General features: G+C 32.4%; 2 protein-coding genes and 1 pseudogene across 4 annotated transcripts; 1 reads left to right on the top strand and 2 right to left on the bottom strand.

The window, feature by feature from the left end:
• The first annotated feature begins 6,784 nt into the window (after nt 1-6,784).
• LOC107643934 (tetrahydroanabasine acetyltransferase pseudogene) lies at nt 6,785-8,486 on the top strand (annotated as a pseudogene). The gene has a single exon (XR_015902173.1). The product of XR_015902173.1 is annotated as a tetrahydroanabasine acetyltransferase pseudogene (transcript).
• Nucleotides 8,487-9,260: 774 nt separating this feature from the next.
• LOC107644100 (LYR family of Fe/S cluster biogenesis protein) lies at nt 9,261-11,746 on the bottom strand. The gene is made up of 2 exons (XM_016347934.3): nt 11,607-11,746; nt 9,261-9,778 (listed from the first exon to the last, which is right to left on the bottom strand). Exon 2 carries the CDS (start codon nt 9,736-9,738, stop codon nt 9,451-9,453), a length of 288 nt encoding a protein of 95 aa, XP_016203420.1. The 5' UTR covers nt 9,739-9,778; nt 11,607-11,746; the 3' UTR covers nt 9,261-9,450.
• A 1,322-nt stretch (nt 11,747-13,068) lies between these two features.
• LOC107644187 (protein NARROW LEAF 1) lies at nt 13,069-18,008 on the bottom strand. 2 transcript variants are annotated; one of them, XM_088500846.1, is made up of 7 exons: nt 17,756-17,988; nt 16,369-16,411; nt 15,332-15,824; nt 15,080-15,223; nt 14,420-14,660; nt 13,817-14,317; nt 13,069-13,708 (listed from the first exon to the last, which is right to left on the bottom strand). In XM_088500846.1, exons 3-7 carry the CDS (start codon nt 15,818-15,820, stop codon nt 13,275-13,277), a joined length of 1,809 nt encoding a protein of 602 aa, XP_088356972.1. In that variant the 5' UTR covers nt 15,821-15,824; nt 16,369-16,411; nt 17,756-17,988; the 3' UTR covers nt 13,069-13,274. The 2 variants fall into 2 exon arrangements, with proteins under 2 accessions (XP_088356972.1, XP_020971543.1); XM_021115884.2 differs by lacking the exon at nt 16,369-16,411 and having other exon boundaries at nt 17,756-18,008.
• Nucleotides 18,009-22,551: the final 4,543 nt, after the last annotated feature.

The following is a 22,551-nucleotide window of genomic DNA, read 5'->3' on the forward strand; positions in this document are numbered from 1 at the left end:
TAAATAAAGCAATTAAAATGCCTTCGACTGGGTCAAAAGACTTTTGACATGAAAAATAAAAGTGCTAAAATATAAATTTGACAATGAAATTAAAATATGCTCTGAAGATACATTGAACTGGAAAAGATAAAGTTTACAGAAATTGTAAAATTGAAAAGTAAAGACAATGGAAGGAACTCTACAGAAATCAAAATCGAATGGAGACGCATACATTCATTGGGATATAAGTATGTTTGAGTATATTTCTGGAGAAAAGTTCTAACCCCTGTGCCGTACTGCTTCCTGTTATTTATAGTCCTCTTTCCATAACTGATCATTAAAGAATTTGTACCCCTTTGCGTGCGGAGATTAAGGTAATCGTTCACACTCTTTTTCCCAAGAGCGTTACCAACAAATCCTTAATTCAAAGAAAGCCTTCGATCCCTTTCATTCGTGTAACTGCTCGATTCTCCAATTGAGTAACTGCTCGATTTTACCAAAGTATCGAAATCGAATCTGTGCCAAATAATCTCCACTTAATGCTTGCACATGTATCTCTTTTAGTTCCTACTTCCATCTCGACACTTTACCAACTTTTCAAATCAGCTTAATCTTTTGAAAATAATTATTTCGACTAGCAAAAATATTTTTTAAAATGCACAATTCTATAAAATATAATTACCTTTTGTAGTTTTTGTTTGTAATTTTTTGTTTTATATTATTGTAAAGTTAATAAATACTATATGGAGGTATATTTCATCTAGGGATGGCAAAATTTTTTGAGATGCAGGGATCCCTGCGGGGACTGCCTCGAATGGGGATCCGGCTGTGGGAAATTTTCTCCACGGAGATGGAGATGGGGATGGGGGACGAAATTTCCTCGAGACAAGCGCAGGGACTCGAGCTGGAATCCCCACCCCATCCTCGCTAATTCTCGAAATTCATAAATTTATTGAATTGTCCTTAATAGTTTATTTACACACACATAAACCCAAAACTCCTAATCCTCATTTGTATAATCCTTATTCAATTCAGAGATTCCTAATGCTATCCATACTCCATCCAACCTCTCTGCAGCCACTCTGTTGCCACTCTCCCTTCTCACCGCATCGTTACACCTCATGGTGCCATCACCTTCATCGCGTTGTGCTCTCTATTTGCGACCTCTCTTTTCGTAACTCTGTCGACGTGTCCATTTTTCTTTCTGTTGCCGCATCTCCCACCTTGTCCACTGCTCTGTCTTCTGGCTCACTGTTGCGTCCCCCACTGCGTCATTTCGAAAGAAGTCACCATCTTATCGTTTAGACTTTTTTTTTGGTATAAAATCTTGCTGTTTTTGTATAGGATGGATACTTGCAGCTCTATTTATATGGAAATTAATAATTAGTTAGAACTATCAGATAGATGGAGAATGGGGTCCCCGCAAAAATGGAGTCCCGTAAAAAATGAGAATGGAGAGCAATATTCCTCTACGGCGGGAAACAAAAATGGAGATGGAGAGTAAATCTGGGGGCAGGGATGAAGAGCAAAGAGGCATCCCCGCCCCCATCCTATCCTGTTGACATCTCTAATTTCATCTCATTTTTAGTGCTTGGATCGACTATGACCACAGATACACTCAACTTAATGTATTTGGATTAATGTTTGTAAATAGTAATTTGTATAAAATTAATTTTATAAAATTGATTTTAATTAAAAGTAAGTTGATATTAATATAATTTATGTTTGACAATTATTTTTATTATCAAAATAAGTTATAGTAAAACTTAAAATAAAATTAAACGTGTGTTTAATACTCCAAATGCTAAACCAAATACACCCTTAGTTATCACTTTTGTTCTCTGCTACTTTGATTGTTGGCTTGGTTAAGTGTGAGAAACTTAACGAAAAAAACAAGACAAATGTGTCTGAGTTTTATCATACATATGAGAATTGTACCAACAATATATATAATAGATTCGGCTAAGTTACTGATTATTGGTTTAACGGTTCGATTGAAACGTTTAATTATATTAATTGTTTAATTTGATAATAATTAAATAAATATATAAAATTATATTAAAAATGAGAACTCAAATATAAAACAAAGAAATAGAATATTTTTATTAAATGATAACAAAATAATTTACATCACTTAAGTTTAATTAAATAAATATAGAAATTATAATTTAGTCAAAAACTTTAAAATAATATATAAAACACTAAATATAACAACAGCAACTTTGGTCTAAATGGCTAACTAAACTGCTGGACTATCGATTTGCTGAATTTTTGATAGATATGGTCTAATTTTAACAACTACGATGAGTCTAAGGTAACTTATAACTATAAAATGTAATTACTTTGGATTTAGAATTTAGGGTTTGTCATCAATTAATTATTAATATTTAAAAATGTAGGCTAAATTATGTTATTAAATTATTGAATTAAAGAAATTTGGTTAATAACTAACTAAAAATGATGGCTAAAAATAATAAAATTTAATGTGTTTCTAACATTTTTCACAGGAAAATTAGTTAAGCTATTTAAATTTTTAAAAATAAATAACCTATGATGTACGGACACTGACATGGATACAGGACACGACACGATATAGGATATCTAGACACATGAATTTTAAAATCTTATAAGATATGGGGACATGATATATATATAAAATATAAAGTATTTTTTATATAAATTACAATGAATTCTTGATATTATATTAGTATTAAAATATAAAATAATCTTTTAATTGGTTTTAATGTCTTTTTTTAACTATATAAAAGTATTTAAAATATTTTTTATTTTAATAAATAATAATATATATTATTTCTAAACTCATTTCAATTTTCAAGAATACATGTTAAGAATAAGGCTGAATACGCTGACACGTAATGATATTTAGGTGTGTTTAAATGTATTTAGAGAATATTTTTTTATTTTTTATTAAGACACGATTGAATACGACAGACATGTGTGTCGGACGATTGTCGATAAATATCGTGTCCAAAATGTGTCCGACACGCAAACACGACAACTCAAATTGTCTGTACTTCATATTAAATAACTAACTTGTTATTTTATTTTATTAGAAATTAATTTGCCTAATATTCTAAAAATTAAGATCAATTTGTTAATTTTTTTGTTAAAAACTAATTTATCCAAAATCAAAATTATTGAAAACTAATTTAGTGAATTATTCTCAATAAAATGGGAAGAGTGTATCTTGACTATCTTGGTCAACTAAAGACTAGAGAGGTGTAAGCTGTACTGCGTGAATGATTTTTTTGTTAGCTTTAATGGTTTCGTTCATCACTATAATTTTATTAAATTTTTAATTTAAAATATATATATATATATTATTATAACTAAATTTTTATAATTGTCTTTTAGATTCACGATTTTTATTATTTTAATCTTTTAAATTTAAAATTTACTGTATTGACCCCAAGATCTAAATTTAGACATCATATTAGTAGTTAAACCCTTTCTAGTATTGAGTTGGTGAACAAAATGCTAAATTGATTTTGACTTGTCAGACTGTATCCCGGATTAAACAACGCTATTTCGTTTGTCGTTTAAATAAGACAAAAAACAAAAAGACGAAGAAGAATTTATATGATACGTAATTTGTATTATCTCCTCTCATTCTCTAAAATGACTTTATTTTTACCTTGTTTAAGCACTAAAATAAAACGTCGTTATTTAATTTTGTCGAATATGGCAATTTAGAGCTAGCTCAACACTTTGTTTATTGACTCAATGTCAAGAAGAGTTCAGAGACTACTGTAGTGCGTGCCTGGAGCTAAATCTCAAATATTAGTGAATTTTGAATCTAAAAGACTAAAACGATAAATACCTTAAATCTCATGGACCATTATTAGAATTTAGTCATTGTATTGTTGAACTACTTTATTTTAATTCTCAATTTCTTTCTTTATTTAATTGGTTTTTTCATCTTTTTCTGATTTTGTTGGGAAATTCCATAACTATATCAAGTTTCAGGATTTGTTCTACAATAATACGATGAACCGTTGCTTGCACCCAACGATGATACAAACAAAATGGAGCACTAGCTATATCACCACTATCAATTTTTCAGACTTGAACTTATATTGAGGATATATCATATGTTTGTATCCCGTCAACTTTTTGGTACCATTATCAAATGGATCAAATTTCCGCCACACACACACACAGAGGTAGTGATTATCATCATTATTCACTTATATATCACATATATCACATGTTCTAAATCCAAGGATGTGTATCATGTGCGCTTTGTTTTGTCGTTTTATAGAGAACATTTTCAACATCATTTCTGTTTATTATCACTAATAATTAAGGAACTCTACGTGACCCTCTGATCTCTAATTACTTATCATTGGTGAATGCAGTCTGGTTGTTTAGTTAGGAACTGTTATGACATTAAAAGAAAAGGGGGGAGGGGGGTATAAACAATGATGAAAGATCTATACATGTTGTACGTCTTGGTCATAGAGCAATTACAAGCTAAATAATAAGAATATAATATTCATGTGTTAGTAGGACTTTACGTGAAGCTGATTAGAAAGAAAGACTTCTACCAATTCACTCATTAGTCTTATAAAATTGCATGTTACTAGGATTGGAACTGAGTTTAGTGGAGTTGACTTAGGTCAAATTTAACTCAGATTCACGAAAATTAAGTTCACTTTCCGATTTGATTAATTAAAAATTGATTTTATTTATAAAAAGGAGTTTAGTTAAAGATATGCCGTAAAGACATTAAAATTATTAATTAAAAAGTTATTATAAAAAAATATACAAAATTTAGTTTTCAATGTAACTATTATGTATTTATTAAAGGTTAAATTACACAGTTGGTTCCTACACTTTCAGTGAAATTGCAAATTGGTCCCTATACTTTAAAAGTTTGTAATTGAGTCCTTAAAGATAATTAAAATTTGTAATTTAGTCTCCGTCGTTCAAAAAGTGCTTAATTTAACAGAATATTCTCAGTATATTCTCTATTTTAACAGAATATTCTCAACATATTCTGAAAATATTCTGTTAAATCAACACTTTTTGACCAACAGGGACTAAATTGCAAATTTTAATTTTCTTTAGAGATCCAATTACAAACTTTTCAAGTGTAGGGACCAATTTGCAATTTCACTGAAAGTGTATGGACCAACTATATAATTTAACCTTTATTAAAATAAAAAATTTAAAACATTTTACTAATAATAATTTTAAGTTGTGCCATTAAAATATATGTTAGCTAAAATTATGGTGCCTATATATGGTTTTTATGATTATGTCGGTTGTGTTGCTTTCCTATTTAATAATATTTTTTAATTTTAAAAATGAAAAATAAAAAATAAAATATTATTTTAATCTTAAATATTTGGGCTAAATTATAGTTTGATTCTTAACATATTAAACTATTTTATTTAGTCCAAAAAAGTTTAAACGAGTAAGTAAAATCAATCCTACAATGATCACCAATATAAATATTTTTTCTTAGATTTTAGAGCAATGATGATTGATTTTTATCTTAAATATTTCATTTCGTCTTATTTTTGTTCTTTGGTCAATTAAAATTTTTTTCTTTCAGAAATACGTTTTTCTGTTTATCTTTATCTCTTTTTCTTATTATTCTGTTGCGTTTGCTCTCAAATTACTATAACAACCATTGTGACCATATAATTACGATTTTCGGAAAATCATAATGGATGAAAGTATTTTTGAAAGAATTTTGTTATTTTGATCAGAAGATTAAAATATATGATATAAATATTTAAGAATAAAAATAAAACGTTTCAAATATTAGGAATGAAATTAGGACTTATTTCAAATGTTAGAGATTAATATAATACTTTATTCAAATCATTAATATATAGAATGTTATTGTCTTCTATTATAAATAATTTAACAAGACTTATTATTTATTCAATCTACAATAAAATAAAAAAATATTACAATTTAGATATGAAAAAAAAAATCACTAACAAATTTGAATATTATAATTATGTGTTTGTGTAAAATTATAAATTATTATTACAAATTAAAAATAAAAATACATAATATATATAAGCTCAAATTCATATTAAGCTTGGCTCATAAATTCATGAACTCATTGGTTTATCAAATTGTTAGATAGCGTTTGTTTTGAGGTATTGAGACAGAGATTGAGAGACTGAGACTTAGTATCATATTTGTTGATTCAGAGACTGGTACTAAAATTTTTGTCTGTTTCTAAAATTTCAGTATTTCAGTACCTCCAAAAAGTGGAGACACAGAGGACTAAAATTTTTAGAGATGAAGACTAAAATTTTAATAACATTTTATACTTAAAATACCCTCATTTCAATTAATTAATTTCAATTTTGCCCTTTGTGGAAATTAAATTAGAGTTTTATTTTTGTTTCAATTTATGTCTCCAATTTTGCACCAAACAGAATATTGAAATTTATTTCAATCTCTGTCTCTTAGTCTCTGTCTCTCAATCTCAGTCTTTTCGTCTCTGTCTCTCCACCAAACGCTACCCTAAAGAATCAAACTTGAACTAAATTATAATCTAACTTGATCTACTTACAGTCCTATATGTTGGGTTAAACCATTGTTATTACCAAAGGTTACAAAGCATTTAAAATGAAGGATAAGAAAGAAAAAAAACAATTGTGTTCTCATGTGTTTAATATATTAGAATAAAGCTTTAGAAGATCAAACAATTTAAATAACCATGTTTTAAGATTATCAACATCTTCCATTCTTGTTCATTATTAGTAAGTTCTCTCTCACACACACATGCACATACAACGCAAATTCTATAAATACATGAAGAAGCATTGGCCATATATTATCCTACCCATCTCAAACTCACACATAGTGTAACACATACAAAACAACTAAATATATTCTATCTCTATGGGATATGAAAAACCATTCCTTGACCTTAAGGTTAGCATGGAAGATGTTATCTTTGTAAAGCCATCAAAACCAACTCCTTCATCTGTAATCTCTCTATCCACAATTGATAATAGACCAGAACTTAATAGTCTATGTCAAACCATTCACATATTTAAACCACCAAATAACACTATTCTTATTGATGATCCTCAAAATGCCCAAAATGACCCTGCACTTGTGATCAAAGAAGCACTCTCCAAGGCTTTGTTCTATTACTACCCTCTTGCTGGAAGGCTTGTAAAACATGCTGATGGGAAACTTAGAATCCATTGCAATGCATATGGAGTTCCATTTGTGGAATCCATTGCAAATTGCAAGCTTTCTTGCCTTCACTACCTTGATGGTAGTGACACTGAAAATGCAAAACACTTGGCTTTTGATAATCCTTTTCATGAAGATGATGATGAAAATGGTTACCAATATCCCTTGGGAATAAAGGTGACCAAGTTTCTCTGTGGCGGGTTCACAGTTGGAATAGGCGCATCACATGCTGTTTTTGATGGAATTGGAGGATCTCAATTCTTTCAAGCCATGGCTGAACTCGCGAGCGGAAAAAGCGAGCCATCTGTGAAACCTGTGTGGGAGAGGGAAAGGCTAAATGGGTCAATTACTGAACATCCATTGCTAAGTCCCATGGATGAGGCGTCGGCCGCGGTTTCACCTTACTTGCCCACCAAAACTCTCGTGCATGAATGTTTTAAGGTGGATAGTGAGAGCATAAAAAGACTCAAAAAGAGTTTATTGAAGGAAATAAGTTATAGCAATAATATTGATTACTCTTTGGAGGGTGAAAGCTTTACAAGTTTTGAAGCCCTTGGTGCTTATGTTTGGAGGTCAAGAACTAGAGCTTTGAAACTCAACTATGATGGAAAAACTTCATTGGCTATTGTTGTAGGGTTAAGAAGGAATCACTCCTTGATTCCTCCTTTGCCTGAAGGGTATTATGGGAATGCTTTTGTGGACCCAAAAGTTGTGCTAACAGTAAAGGAACTCAATGAAAAGCCACTCTCACATGTGGTGAAGATGATCAAAGAGACTAAGAAGCTTGGTTTCTCAAAGGAGTATATTAGGAATGCTATTGACACAAAAGAGACAAAAATAGAGCACTTTGATTATCAAGGTATCGGTGCATCTATGGTTTTGTCTAGTTGGATGCACTTGGGTATGTTGGAAAACATGAACAAAGGGTGGGCTAAGCCAGTGAACATGGTACCGGCACCATGCAACATGTTTGGGACAGTTGGAGTGTGCATTTTTTCACCTCCTAGTGACTTGGATCCTTCAATGAATGGAGGTGTTAGAATCTTTGTTTCTCTACCTAATGATGCTATGCCCATGTTCAAGGAGGAGATGGAAGCTCTCATGCTTGTTAAACCATAGATTATGGGCAACAACAACAACAACAATAATAAAGGGTGCTTGGTGTGTTCATCATGCATGCAAAATCTATGGTGTCTACAATCACCTCTCATCTAGTGATAAATAATAATAAATAAATTGATGGTGTGATGTCTATAATGTAAAATAAATACATATATAATTATGATAATCAAATGTGTTTCATGTTTGATTCGTGCTAGTGATTGTGGGTCTTTTCTTCTTCCTAATGTTGCCTTGAACGTTTGTAATACTTTTTGTCTGGAATAAAAGTTCAATATCTTATCAAGAGCTACATTAGAATTGCTTGCATACATCAAGACGACAAGGCTGAAACACCTTGTGGCTTAAAAGAGATAAGGGCTCTGAAGGCCATACCGAGCTTTCAAGAACCCTAACCACATAAGAAAATTCACCCATATTCAAAAAAAGCATGCTTTAACAGCAAGGAACCTTCTAGAAGCTATTTTTCATCAAAATCAACACATGAACACCAAATTCCAGTAATAGCCTTCAAGGTTGAACACCATTAATCTCAAGCCATAACCGAGAAAATGAATTCTCCTCACAACACCACTTTCTTGGGTTATGGAACCGGAGATCTAAAATCAAGAGAAAATATTCCAAGAGCGAGAATATCACAAACCTCCCTAAGATATAAAGAGCCAATATCCATAGGAGGATAACCTTGCATGGTATTAACAATATCAACAATAATGCTTCTTTTCTCTATCAATCTGTGTACAGACTACAGACCGTATAATATGAGTACAAATGATATTAAATTATGTGTATATGCGTGTGTAAAAAACTAATAAAATATAAAAAAAATCTAGTATATTAGTTCACTACTGGCCAAAAATCATTGGCTTTGTAACATTTCTAATTATGAAATTTGATATACAATTAATTATATAAGTATCCTAGTATAGCTTCAAGCTAAGCATTTGCATGGGCCTTTAAAGTTTGGGAAAGTGTCTAATGTGCAAACAATTTATAGCATGAAATTACCATTAAATATTTTGGTAATTAATATGTGCAAATCTATAGCATGAAATTACAATTAAATATTTTGTTAAAATTAGTATATGATGTTAAAACATGATTACAAATATATTTCTTTGGTAATAACAAATGACATGCATTCTAATCCTTACTTTAAGAGTTAGTCTTGTTGGTTCTAGACAAATCAACTTCTAATGAAGTTAACCCAGTGGTGCCAGGGCTTCTAAGCTGATCAAGCTGTTTCTTGCCACGACGGAGTAAGTACTCAATGTATTGAAAATTCTTCCGGTCTACTTCCGTGGAATTTCGGCGGAACTCTTCTGATATTATCGACTCTATCTTGTGTCGTTCTTTATCAGATTTGGATCGGGCGACACGAAGAAATCCTCTATATAAGCTGAGCACTTGCTTCTGCATTCCTGAAAGTCTCTGAACTCGCATCTTGTCGTGTCTGACAATAGCTAAGTTGTTGAATTCAGTTCTGTCAAGAAAGAAGAACAATCCTTATTAGTTCACAGCATCAACAGTAAAGAAACAACAGCTGGCATTCGTTGGTCCACCCTTGTTGTGGGCAACGTTACATCAAAGAGTGGATAATGAGCATAGGACTACGGAGAGTTCGAAAAATGAACACCAACAGACAGCAACGCAGTGGAGAGCACCAGCAACAATGGCAGAAGTAAAATGCAATTGGAGCGACTAGTGAGTATAGGAGTAGGACTGTGGCTACTGATTAGGATTCCAAGAGGAAGAGAACAAAGAAATTAAAATTGAAATTGAAGGGTGTCAATTGAGGTTAAGACAGTGCAGTATTTGCGAGATTTTGGGTTAGATTTGGATGGGCTTGGTGGGCACAACTAGATTGAGAGTGAGAACGGGAATAACTAGCAGCTTCAAAAGCATTTCAAAATTACAAGAAAAGTCCAGCGAACTGACATTGACCAAATGGTACTTTTAGTGAACAACCTCTTAACAGCAAACTCTTGTCACTAGGCCTAAGACTCATCCCCAAATCTCTTAACAGCCTCTAATCACCAAAGTAACATCAAAATATCAGAATTACTAAGGCCAACTCAAATCGAACTTATACACATCAGAGTAAAAACGGGCATTTAACCGCTAATGCACGAGAAACTTGCTAATGAAACCAGGGCAAACGACATCGAGAATGTGCAAACTTTCATATCAACACCTCCGTATTCAAACAAGCTTGCCAACGATTCAAGAATCGTGAATTTTTAGGTGCTACATATTTAGATAAAGGGAAATTACTGAAACTGCCCTGCAGCAGAAAAACTGCACTGTCACTTTCTTCCAAAAATCACCATAAATTCTAAAGACCTCTAAATGAGCTAAAATTTGGTGGGGACAACTAGAGGTACTAAAATTCACACTTGTTTTAGTCTCGTATGTTTTCAAGCTTTATAGACTTAATTATAAATTTTAGCAGTTAGCTGTCCCATTATTGAAGAAATTCAGAATCAAGTCTGGCAGTTCTTCTTCCAAAACTCAAATCTAATCTTACAGAGATTGAAATACTCCCGAATTTGGTGACCATACACTAGACACAACTAGCTTTCACCCAAATTTGGTCCCACACAGAAATGTGGTCTGTGCAGCGAGATATAGGTTCCACAAGTTGCTGTCCCTGCACTTAATTCTGCGGAGAAACCAGAACTTGAACAACACTGTTTAACAACCTACTAACTCAAGTTGATTCCAGACCTTTGGGAACACTAAATTAAGGATCCAACCTACCCTTTTCAATCCTAATACACGATTAACCAATCACAAACTCCGATCTGCTCAGATTCTCCAATTTCATCAAATTGTTGATTGGCTCGCCAAGCAATGCCTTTAAACTTGAAGCAGACTCAAACTTCTGCCATTCTCGCTCAAACTCGACTTGCTATTTTCATCATAACATATAAAAGAGTGCCCTTAACCTCAATTCAGATCCAACAACAACCAATTCCAAGCCACAATAAATCAACTTAATCCATTTGAGAAGTCTATTCCCAAGCTTCAGAAACATTCAGACGTGCAGTATTTTCCTCAACGAATTAAAAAAATGCAGCTAGTAAGGCAAGACTGAGACTCAGTTTACCCATCAATTAACCACAAAAGCACTTCCAAACTCACAAGAAAAATCCAAATCACATAATTAATTAAACCTAGTTTCCGATTTCGTCATCCTAATTTCTGCTTTTTTGGTTGTCTAAAAATATAATCAAATTTACAGAAGGCTCTTTTCCTTCACTATCATATTCAAGTAACGGCAAAAAACAACCAAGGAAGAGATTAAGAACCTGCGATTTTGTTGAACCAAGCAAAAAGGAGCGGCGGATCTCCTTCGGCGGTGGCGACAAGAGCAATGCTTCCTTTTCAACAATGGCGACAGCTGGTGATTCCGTTATGCAAAGACCTGCATTGAATTCTGGCAGAGATAGGTGAATTTTGTCGCTCTCTTTTTGTGGCGGTAGCTAGAATGGCAAAAAGGAATGGTTTAGAGCAATTCAAGAGTTTTCAATTTTTCATTTGGCGCAGGGCGGGTACACTTATGCGGCGAGATAAGGGTAGTTAATGGTTATTGCGTTTTTCTTTTCATGAATTTATGTTCACTTTTAAATGTGATTTGTTTTTATTTGTTGTAGGGTTGGATATGGTGAGGTGAAGTCGAGTTCGTCTTTGATTTGGATCCGACTCTAAATAATAATGATCGGATCTATTTTTAAAATTTTTACTCGGCTTTAAATTCAATAAAATCATACTACTTTCAGGTCACACGCTAAAATTGAATCTAAATCGGTGAAGTTCGAATCTTGATAAATTATATGTCAAAAAATGATGATACACTTATTTATAAAGAAGAAAAAAATGTACTTGTTATCGAGAAGTTGATATATATTTTTGAATTTAAATTTGTCCATAAATTCTAATTTTATGCTTCTTTTGATATATTTTTTAATTTAATTATCTGTAATTAAAAATAAAACAATAAACTTATAATTAATATAACATAATATTGGAATTAATTTAAAACATATATACCTTTTTTAATCCTCTATAGAATGGGTGAAACCGGGTTCGCCTTGACCCGAACCCAGCCCTAAATAATGACTAAGTCTATTTTTGATACTCTTACTCGACCCTAAACCCGATGAAATCACACTAAATTAGCCCCTAAAGTGTTTGGATATGGGCCAAGCCTTCGAGTCGGGCCGAACTATGTATACCCCTAATTTCTTATGTTATTTTATTTTTTTCCCTTTTGTTTCAAATTTATATTGATTTTTTAAACAAGGATTTATATAGATATGAGATATCAATGAATTTATATTAAAAGAAATACGCAAAAATAATTTGAATTAGTTTTTTGATATTAAGAATTTAATTCTTATATACTATTAGTATAAAAAATTTGTATACAAAACAATTATTTGTATATTGTCATGTGAGTAAAAATAATTAATTTTTAAATTTATTATCTAAAAATTAATTTAAACACATGAATTTGATTGAATGACCGATCCATCCAAATTAAATTCTAATATTAATTATATTTTTTTATAGTTTGTAATAGGAATTTTTTTATTTATTGTAGGCATCAAGGGTTAACTGTGATTTTCTGTTAGATCAGAATTTAATCATACGTGAAATGTAATATGTTTGAGTTATTTGAATGGAAATATGATCTTCAGATTTTTTTTCTTTTCCTTCTTTTAGAAAAAGGAGGAGTTGGAAAGCTATCAACTAGACACCAAGGCAAACTTTTCTTCTCTGTCTCTAACCACAGATTCACTTCATAGACAGCGAACTCCACAAAGATCATTGCTCATTGTCTCAGCTTCTAAGCATAAAATACAGTATCATAACTGTTACAAACAACACGTTACCCGGTGAAAAAAAAGGGACTAATTAAAAATGATTGAATCTTTTAACAAGCAGATTCATCCAGCTCATGTAAATAATCTACTTCACTGAGCTTCCTCAGTGCTAGTTGATGCTTCAGAACGCCTTCTCTTTGCTTCGTTATCACCAAGATGCAGTGAAACGCATAAATCTTCGTCGCAGCCACTCCTCAACGAGGACAAATTCTCGGTCGCTGCCCGCTCCTGCATGCTGTTCTTGTGCAGTGGAGACCGGCTCATGAAACTCGGGATGAACTGGTGTTCGATACTGGGAGCTACCTTGATCCCATCTTCTAACTGAAATTCAGTCTCCATATTCGACGGTTTCATGTCTTGGTTGCTAGTCTCAACTCCTAAGGGAATGGACTGAATCTGAAGACCAAGTGACTCGTACTTATCTTCGGATTTATCTTTCAGAAGCATAGCATCGGGGGTTGATGAGTCGCCAACTGTAGAGCCAATCGCGGTTGCAGAAGCAGCTCTTTGTTCTTGCACCGCCACTAATATGTGACAGCAGAATAAACAGAATCAGGATTTATAACACAAGATCTGAATGACAGAAAAGAGTAACAAAAAAAACAGATCATTCTGAGAAAAATTTGACAAACCTCTTAGTCCTTCATCTGTTGTTATCAAATCGAGTTCAAGTAGATTGAGAAGACGGCCTAGATCAACCCCACTAGTCCAATTCTCAGGAGGTTGTCCAATTTTCAACTTAAGGCGGCCCCTATTAGCCGTTCCTCCCCATATGATCCCAATTGGTCGTGGTTTCTCGCTATTGTCACCCTTTAACATGATGAGACTTCCGCTGTCTCCTTCGAGGTCAAACGTTTGCTGGTTCTCGCCAACCACAAGAAAATCTGTTAGAAAGCATATTCCTTTTTCGTCATTATACTCTAAGGCATAAGCCAAAACAATGCCTGTAGTCAAGCCGGAACTTCTTCCGACCTTCACCACCTGTTTTCCAATAAGGCTACTAATTGGTGCCTGTAGGTCAATAATTTTTACATCACCAATATCTCCAACGCCTCTCACTACAGTAGTAACAGTGGACATGTCAAAGTCATCGGCAAAAGGAATAAATGCGCCATCGGCTCTCACAAAAGTCTCTGCAAGAGAAACACACCGTGATGAAGGATGACTAGTTGACTACGCATGGGGAAATGTGAGTCGGTGCAACAGAATTTATCAGACCTATAAAACTATGTTACCTGGGTTTATTCCAGCAAATATGCCATACCAAAGTTCATCTGTTATAAATGAAGTTGCTCGCTCTACTGCACCAAGGTAAACCCCAGGCCCCAAGGTGGGTGGAAGAGGATGAAACATCTTTTGATTCGGATAATCCAGGTCAACTGCGACATGTCGATTTGTGAGAAAACCAACCTGCCGACTACCTGTTTGGCTCCTAACAATGGCACCCAAAGTTCCATATGTCTCCTGGCTTGCCACCTGTATGAAGGAAGTAAGCAATTAGAAATTCAACTGATTCATGAATACAGGAATTTTGATACCATTATGGTTCCGGAAAAGTAATAGATACAATAAAATGATGAAGAATGAAATCGAGGACTATAGAAGGTCCACACATCTGGATATTAAACTTCAGAGGTGACCATAGAGAACAATTACAATACTAGTTGAAATCACAACATACAACCAACAGAGTTAGAATCATGTAGAAAAGGCTTTCTTGGCAACAGAACCACATTAGAATGAACATCATAATTGGCAAACCGATAAAAGGACAGTAACAATGGTTACCCTATCATGACATCATTATCAGACCAAAAAGCCTTCTTTCGTCATTAAATCTACACAATATAAAATGAATCAAAAGTAACCTATTTTAAATTGGAACAAAGAAACACCTGAGATCCTGAACCAATGCAAGGGTCACCCCCACGCAAGTCATCTACAATCTCTGTATACAGCTGTTCCTTTGGAACTGGCTCTGGGGCACCAAAATAAGAGAATTCCACCACATCTACATCACACCATACTCCACCAGGCCCCTGATTTACATATTAAACATTTAAGTGCTGCACTAGGCATTAGAGAACAAATAATTACTAAATATCTAACAAAGTTAGGGTAGATTCAGATTAAATATTGTCAACAACCTCAAGAGCAGTGGGTAGACATTGGATTGGGCTGAGCCATTGTTTGTGAACTTTCCTCGACACAAATACTAAAATGGCAGGAATATCTGTTAATACACCTCGCCGTATGCGAAAACCAATTGCTGTACCAAGGCTGTAACAACGCAGTATCTTGCTGTGAAATGCCCTAATTGTCATGAGTTCAAGCAATGTGGTTGCCTGCTGCCCCTTTGGCAACCGACCAAGTGTTTCAGGTAGTACCCCCTTTTGTAGATTTAAAAAATAGTTTGCTCGCTCTTCCGCAGCATCATTCAAGCGGCTTGGCCATGAGAAGTAGGCAGCATTGCCATCACAGTGCTGCCCAGCCGAGGCAAAGGGTTGTAGTGTTGGTGGACTCAGCGAAGGCAGATTAGAATGACTGCAACAATTTCTTTCAAGGTCCAAAGATGATTCTTCTGACGGAGTTGAACCAGAGTTACGACCCCTCATGTTAAATCTGGTGCGCTCCATCTTTCTATTAACATAAAACAGTATTCTTATATAAACAAATGCAGATTGATAAGATGTTAAACTTAAATCTGACAAACAAGAGCATAGTAAATAGGATCACTGTCTTAGTTCAACTTTAAATTAAATGTAGGACAGCAAAACTAAACGGAGCTATAGATCAAACTCACTACCAACATTAGGGGGTTCGTCTTGGTAAATTCAGCTCATATGCCTATACTGTTGTTTATAAATTTTAAATGCAAATGAGAAAACATAAAGTATTAAAAAAATAAATAAAAGTAATAGATCAACCCAAAATTACTCACAAACATCAAATGGAGCAGCAAAGAAAGCAACAAGCAATAAGGAATATTAAGGGAAGACAAATACTGTAAAATATAGTGAGGACAACTAGCACCTACATTCCTACAACTACAAACTATTACAATTCAAACTGCTATTCCAATATATTATACATGACATTAATATTCAATGGGTATGCAATTCAAAGAGCTGCAAAAGTACGAACTAAACAGCATACTGCTATAGAAGAGTGATAAGAGACTAACATGAATAAACAGCAAACGCATACAAGGACGTTCCAGAAGCAACCTATTATTCCAGCACAGGAACAAATCACATTAAGAACAGTATAAATATAATTAGGATTCTTTCCACTCAACATATATGAAAACACATTAAGAACCAGCAGATGCATGAAAAACTGAAAACAATACATATTTGTTTAATGAAAATGCCCCATGCATAAGGGCAATAGAAGTCATTAATATAATGGTATTAGGAACAGAACCTGACAACTATTGATCCATTCTTTGCAATACTCAGTTTAAGGAAATACAATATTTCAAATTCAACAATAAACCAATAACAATAGTAAAGCAATAGACATCCACAAAACATCATTCATGTTGAGGATTTTAATCATTCAATCAAAGGGAAAAAAGAAAAAAAAAAAAAAAAAAAAAAAGAGGTCCAGTAGACCAAGTTAAGGACCTAACTTATCATTATGTATTCATAACTTGGTTTTCTAAAATCTTAACTTATACTCTTGAGTTTACCGTTTAGGGACACACAAAACCATCATAAAAACCAGTAAGGAAGGTAAAAGATAACAAATTGGACCGCTCCTAATCCAACCCATCCTCTCAATCAAAGCAGGTTTGTCAGGATTTCAGGCATTCAATCACAGAAATTGATCTTTGTTTAAGATTTAAGCACAACCAAATAACTAGAAGGGAAAAAAATGGATACAAAATTGGAAGCCAAAACTAATTTTGAGAAGGCCAAACATGGAGAATATTCCGATTTCCAAACGAGGAAATTCAAAGAATGGTTCACTTTTCATTTAATGGATTTTAATATTTTTATTTTGATGGATTTTAATCCTCGGGTATCTATCGGTTGGTAGCTAACGACTAATCCCTAGCCTCATCAGATTTCACCTTTAAATTGGGTGGGAGGCCCGATACCTGATGCATATACACTGTCCTTGAGGATCGAATCGAAGGGCATGACACTCAAACAAACCAAGCAACTACTACTAGTGCTGGTCCTCCTGGTTATAGTAATTCATATTATAACTAGCCCTCATACTACTAATTGGACTACTATAAACTAAGCATACTATTATTCATAGGCCTAACGCCAAATATGGCTAAAGAAGTTCAAAATCTCCATACCTCAAACTTCTTCTAATCTACCTACTCATGAATCAAAGCCTAGACAAATACAATTATACAGTAACATCAATACTTAACAGCCATATACACAAGCACCCCACTTAATCAGAAACAGTACTTCTAAAATTAATAAGGCGTATTCACACTTTACTAATCAAAAGAAGTGCAGAGCAGTTAACTCAAACCAAACACTGTTACACTCAAAAGCATTAACACAAACATCTTTGGGGCATGAAAAAAGTATCAAAGTTCAAACCTTGAATTGAGTGAAAGACAACTCGGTCTGAAGCATATTCAAATCATACTTGAAACCTTGAATTGCATGATGGGTAGGTGAGGTAATAGAGAAGTGCATAAGCGATCACGGGGCATGAAGCTGAGGAAAGATACGAACTTTGTTGCTCATCAACACTGCTGAGTGCTGAGTGTTGTGAGTGTTGAGTGCTGAGTCGCGTGGGGTGGTTCACTCGAGTGGACTCTTCTTTATTTGGGGAAAAGCTCTGTTTTTCTTTTTTTATTATTATTATTTTAATTTTTTTCTAAAAGAGTACAAATCATTTTCTATTTTATTTTGGCATATAAGATTTTATAAATTTCTCTTTGTTGAAGATTGAAGTTAGAAAAAAAAAAGGTTGTAATTAAATTTTTAAGAAAAATATGCATTGTAGATTATGTATCTTTTTTCTTTCTATTATAAAAAGAATAATTTTTATTTTTTTATTAAAAATCCTTTTTAAACAATTTTTTAAGATAATAACTTAAACATGTGTCTTTATAACACTTTGAAAATTATGAACTAAAAATGTAAAATACATAATTTAATTATTAATATATTTATTATACATTTGTTAAAATAAAAGGTTTAAATAGTTTTATAAATAATAATATCCTAATAAACTCTTTCACTTTTTAATGTTAGTTTAAAATTAAGGATAAATATGTCATTTACTATCATTCACACTAATTATATTTTAACATTTTCTCTCTCTTTATTAATGTCTTGTCTCTTTTTATTAATAGCCTTATTCAATGCACATTATTTATACTTTAAGATATTCTCTCAATACCAATGTTTATTGACTTTATTCACTCCCGTTTCTCCATTTTAGAAAAAATTAATTTTAGATAAATATATTAAAAAATAATTTACTAAAATTTTAATAGAAGAATAAGAGAAGGCCGTCCTTAATAAATTTTAGAATAATACTAGATATATACTAAAATCAGCTACCAAAGTCAATCACTAATATAAAATATATGTTGGAATATAAATATACATTAAAAAAAAATTAAACTACATATGTATTTATATATAAATATATTGGTGGTTGATCTTAGTGACTAATTTTAGTGTACAAATATTAGTGACTAATTTTAGTGTACAAATAATATTTTAGTAAATTTTATAATAAGCTTATACACTTGAGGAAAATAAAGTACCAAATAAATTTTTGCAAAAATTCTATGATTGACTTATAAGTTTCTCAATGAAAAAAAATCAAACAAGTCATTATAAATTATTTGTTAGTTTTTATAGTTTTTTTATATTTTAAAATTTTTAATTAAATTTTTATATTAATTTTAAATTTATAATTAAATTATTTTTTACGGTGAATACTACCAAAATATTTTTATTTATCTCATACCACTAATAAATATATCTCAGTATATTTTACTAAGTTAAATATTTTTTGAACGATAAAGATGTGATTATAAATTTAAAACTAATATAAATATCCAATTAAAACTTTTTAAAATATAAAAATTTAATTACAAATTTATTAAAGGAAAAGTATATGGAATCAAAAGGTGATCAGCCAAAAAATAAACAACTTAACTAATTTATAATTATATTTAATTAATTTTATTTATTTTTAATTTATAATATTTGATATTAATTGCTTCTCACCTCAAATTAAAATTCTGAATGATACATTGGAGAAATAGGGGCGGGGATCACGGAACTTCTAACAATTCCAATTCTTAGTATATAAAAAAATTTATAAAATATATAAAAGAACATCCATTTAATATGAAAAAGAAACAATACTTAGTAGAAAAAATATCCTAATACCTAGCATAAACACCATCCACGTAGATGTTTTGGATTCACCCATAGGTATTTGGCTGGTTTTTGGCTGATACCCTCTTGTTCCCTAGCATTGTTGTTTATTAAAATTATAAAAATTAATAGAATAATTTAATCAAAATTAAAATATTAAATTTATAAGTCTATAAAAAATTGAAATATAGAGACAACTTATACTTCTGTTAGAGATATATATATATATATAAATCCACTATCAGAAATAATGATACCTTTTTTTCTTAAAAATTCTATAAATTTATCACAAAATTTTTTCAAAAACTTACTTTATATACTTAATTTTCTTTAGAAACCTATAAATTTATCATTGCAATTTTGCAAAGACTAACTTGATATTTTGTCTTATTCCAAAATCTATAATTTTATCGTAAAATTTTTTTCTATAACTTACTATTTTGTTGAGAATCCTATAAGTTCTTCTCAAAATTCTTTAAGAATCTACTTGTCTTGTTATTTTAAATAATTTTACCATAAAGTTTTGTTAACTTTATATAACAAAATAAATAAGCAAAAAATTTGATATTAATAGAATAATATAAAAAATAAAAAATATTACATAATTTTGTATTAATAATGTAATAGAGAGATCTAGTGGCTAGGAGCATTAAAAAGATAACAATGAACGGAATGCAAGACTAGGAATAGACAGAAAAAAATAATGGAATATATCATTAATAATGTTATAGAAACAGAAACTAATTCTCTCTCCAGTCCGATGGAGGCTTAAGAAGGAATTATTGATAGAGAAAACATGAAACAGAAGATATCCTACCTGGATATGATGGTTGATAATGGTTTTGACAATCTCAACCCAAAAGAAATAGTTGAAATAGTTGCAGAGGAGTACATGTCGAATCAAGAATCTTTGAAGGCTAGGAAAGATTTGAGACTCTCTTCAATCCCAAACCAAGCATTAAAGTCACTTTGGAGGAGTATGAAGATTGGTGCAAGTCATAGAAGCTATCACTGATAGTGAAACCCCTTGGTAAAAGCCTCAATCTCCAAGCTGTGGAGAGATGGATTCTCAAAAATGGGCTAGAAAAGATGTAGTTCGAGTCATGGATCTTGAGGAGAACTTCTTCTTGATTCGTTTCTTTAATCAAGAAGACTACGCCCTCTTCGAGGGACTTTGGATATAGCGGATCACTACCTCCTAGTACAACGTTGGAAACCTCTCTTCATGCCACAAGATATAGATATACGCAAGGTAGCTGTCTAGATCGAAATTCCAAACCTTCCAGCGAAATTCTACAATAAATACTTTCTTTGGACGGTAGAAAAGCCTTAAGAACAATGCTAAAGATTGATGAGTTTACATCAATACATTATAGAGAAAAATTTGCTTGCATATGTATGGAAATTGATCTAAGGAAGCAGATTGTACCCTCTTTCACGGCTCTAGAGAAAGAATTCAAACTCGAATACGAAGGGCTCCATTAAATATATTTTTTAAGTATGGGCGATACGGACATAGGATGAAAAATTGCCCAAAATTTGTGAGAGAAATGCTCAAACAAGTGTTTCAGGCAGCCATGGACGGTGATCGGACACCGAAACAGAGAAGAAAAGACGAAAATAACGGTAACTTGATGGAATCACTAGAAAAGGAAACCCCCTAACGGGAGTGAGGTTATTATGGCGCAAAATCAGGGATTACAGGTTGAGGCACAAGAGTCAGCAGTAGAGAAAGGGAATAATCCTACTATTAATGAGGAGGAAAAAAAACAATAAACTCACCAATAATAAGAATCCTTTTGGATCGTGGAAGCTGGTCAAACACAATCCTAGAAAGAATAAAATCAGAATGGAGGAATCTGCGAGAGCAAAAAAGAAAAATTTTTATGGTTCCAAATTCCAAGTCTTATCAGAGAAAACTCTTGATGACAATAATGAGAGCGTGTAAGAAAATATTGTGGACAGAAATGAGTACAATCAGAATCCAATCAAGGCAAAAATGTAAGATCAAGGAAAATATGGCAGCAATGCTTACAAGCATAACCATAAACTGTAAGCCCAAATGAGTCATCCAAAAAGTAAGGCATCCACCTCAAATTTGAAGGAGAAAGTCCTGGACGTAGGAAAGAAAAAAAGTCCCAACCAAAATTAACATCAGAATAAATCAAGCATCACTCAAAATCATGAGAAGCCAAATAATCAAAACCAAGTAAATATCATGGAGCATACACATAATAAAGAGAAACAGAAAAACAGCCACTAGGATTACTGGAGAAGCTTTAGTTTACTCCAAAAGAAATTAACCAAAGAACACAACAATGGAAGACGCATCTCTTTCTTTGGTATCATGGCCCATGCCACCATGTAATCATATCAAGGTTCATGGAGGACAAGGTACAGAACACAGAGGCAGCAGTGCAGCTAATAACCCAATCAATCTAGGAGACAAACAACAGAGCTCTGGGTCGAAAGATATGGTCATCAAAGATCAGTATGAGGATAGGAAAGAATCTCCCTCAAGCCCAAAGCCTATAGAGGCATGATTACCTGCGCCATCAAGAGAACTCTTAACTCTTTTTCTTTGTTTGTTTTAATGAATTTTATTATTTGGAATTGTAGAGGAACTCTCTCTAGAGGGTTCCCATTATTATTAAAGATATGGCTTATAGATACAATATTAATTTCTATATGCTTTTGAAATCTCATGTATCAGAAAACAAAGCTGAAAATATTATTAAAAGACTAGGCTTTGACTCTTGGTGCATCAGTGAAGCTATCGGTCGGTTTGCTGGTAGCATTTGGTGTCTTTGGAATAAAGATTTTTGGAATATTGAACCTATCTCTATTCAAGATCAGCTTATACACATGAGAATTATAAATTCAGATAATAAGAAGGAGGTAGTTTACAACTGTATATGAAAGTCCGCACTTAGCTAATAGAAGGAGGCTTTGGAACCACTTGGAGGAGTTGGCTAATAGCATCCAAGAGC

Source organism: Arachis ipaensis, chromosome B1, assembly GCF_059453495.1.
Source record: "Arachis ipaensis isolate K30076 ecotype BB chromosome B1, ASM5945349v1, whole genome shotgun sequence".
In the NCBI taxonomy this organism is placed as follows: domain Eukaryota; kingdom Viridiplantae; phylum Streptophyta; class Magnoliopsida; order Fabales; family Fabaceae; genus Arachis; species Arachis ipaensis.

Coding starts and splice junctions, on each gene's coding strand:
- LOC107644100 (XM_016347934.3), bottom strand. CDS start 9,738: ATGCGAGTTCAGAGACTTTCAGGAATGCAGAAGCAAGTGCTCAGCTTA.
- LOC107644187 (XM_021115884.2), bottom strand. CDS start 15,820: ATGGAGCGCACCAGATTTAACATGAGGGGTCGTAACTCTGGTTCAACT. Junction 14,661..15,079: donor GCATTGGTTCAGGATCTCAG/GTGTTTCTTTGT, acceptor TCCTTCATACAG/GTGGCAAGCCAGGAGACATA. Junction 13,709..13,816: donor AACAGATGAAGGACTAAGAG/GTTTGTCAAATT, acceptor GTCACATATTAG/TGGCGGTGCAAGAACAAAGA.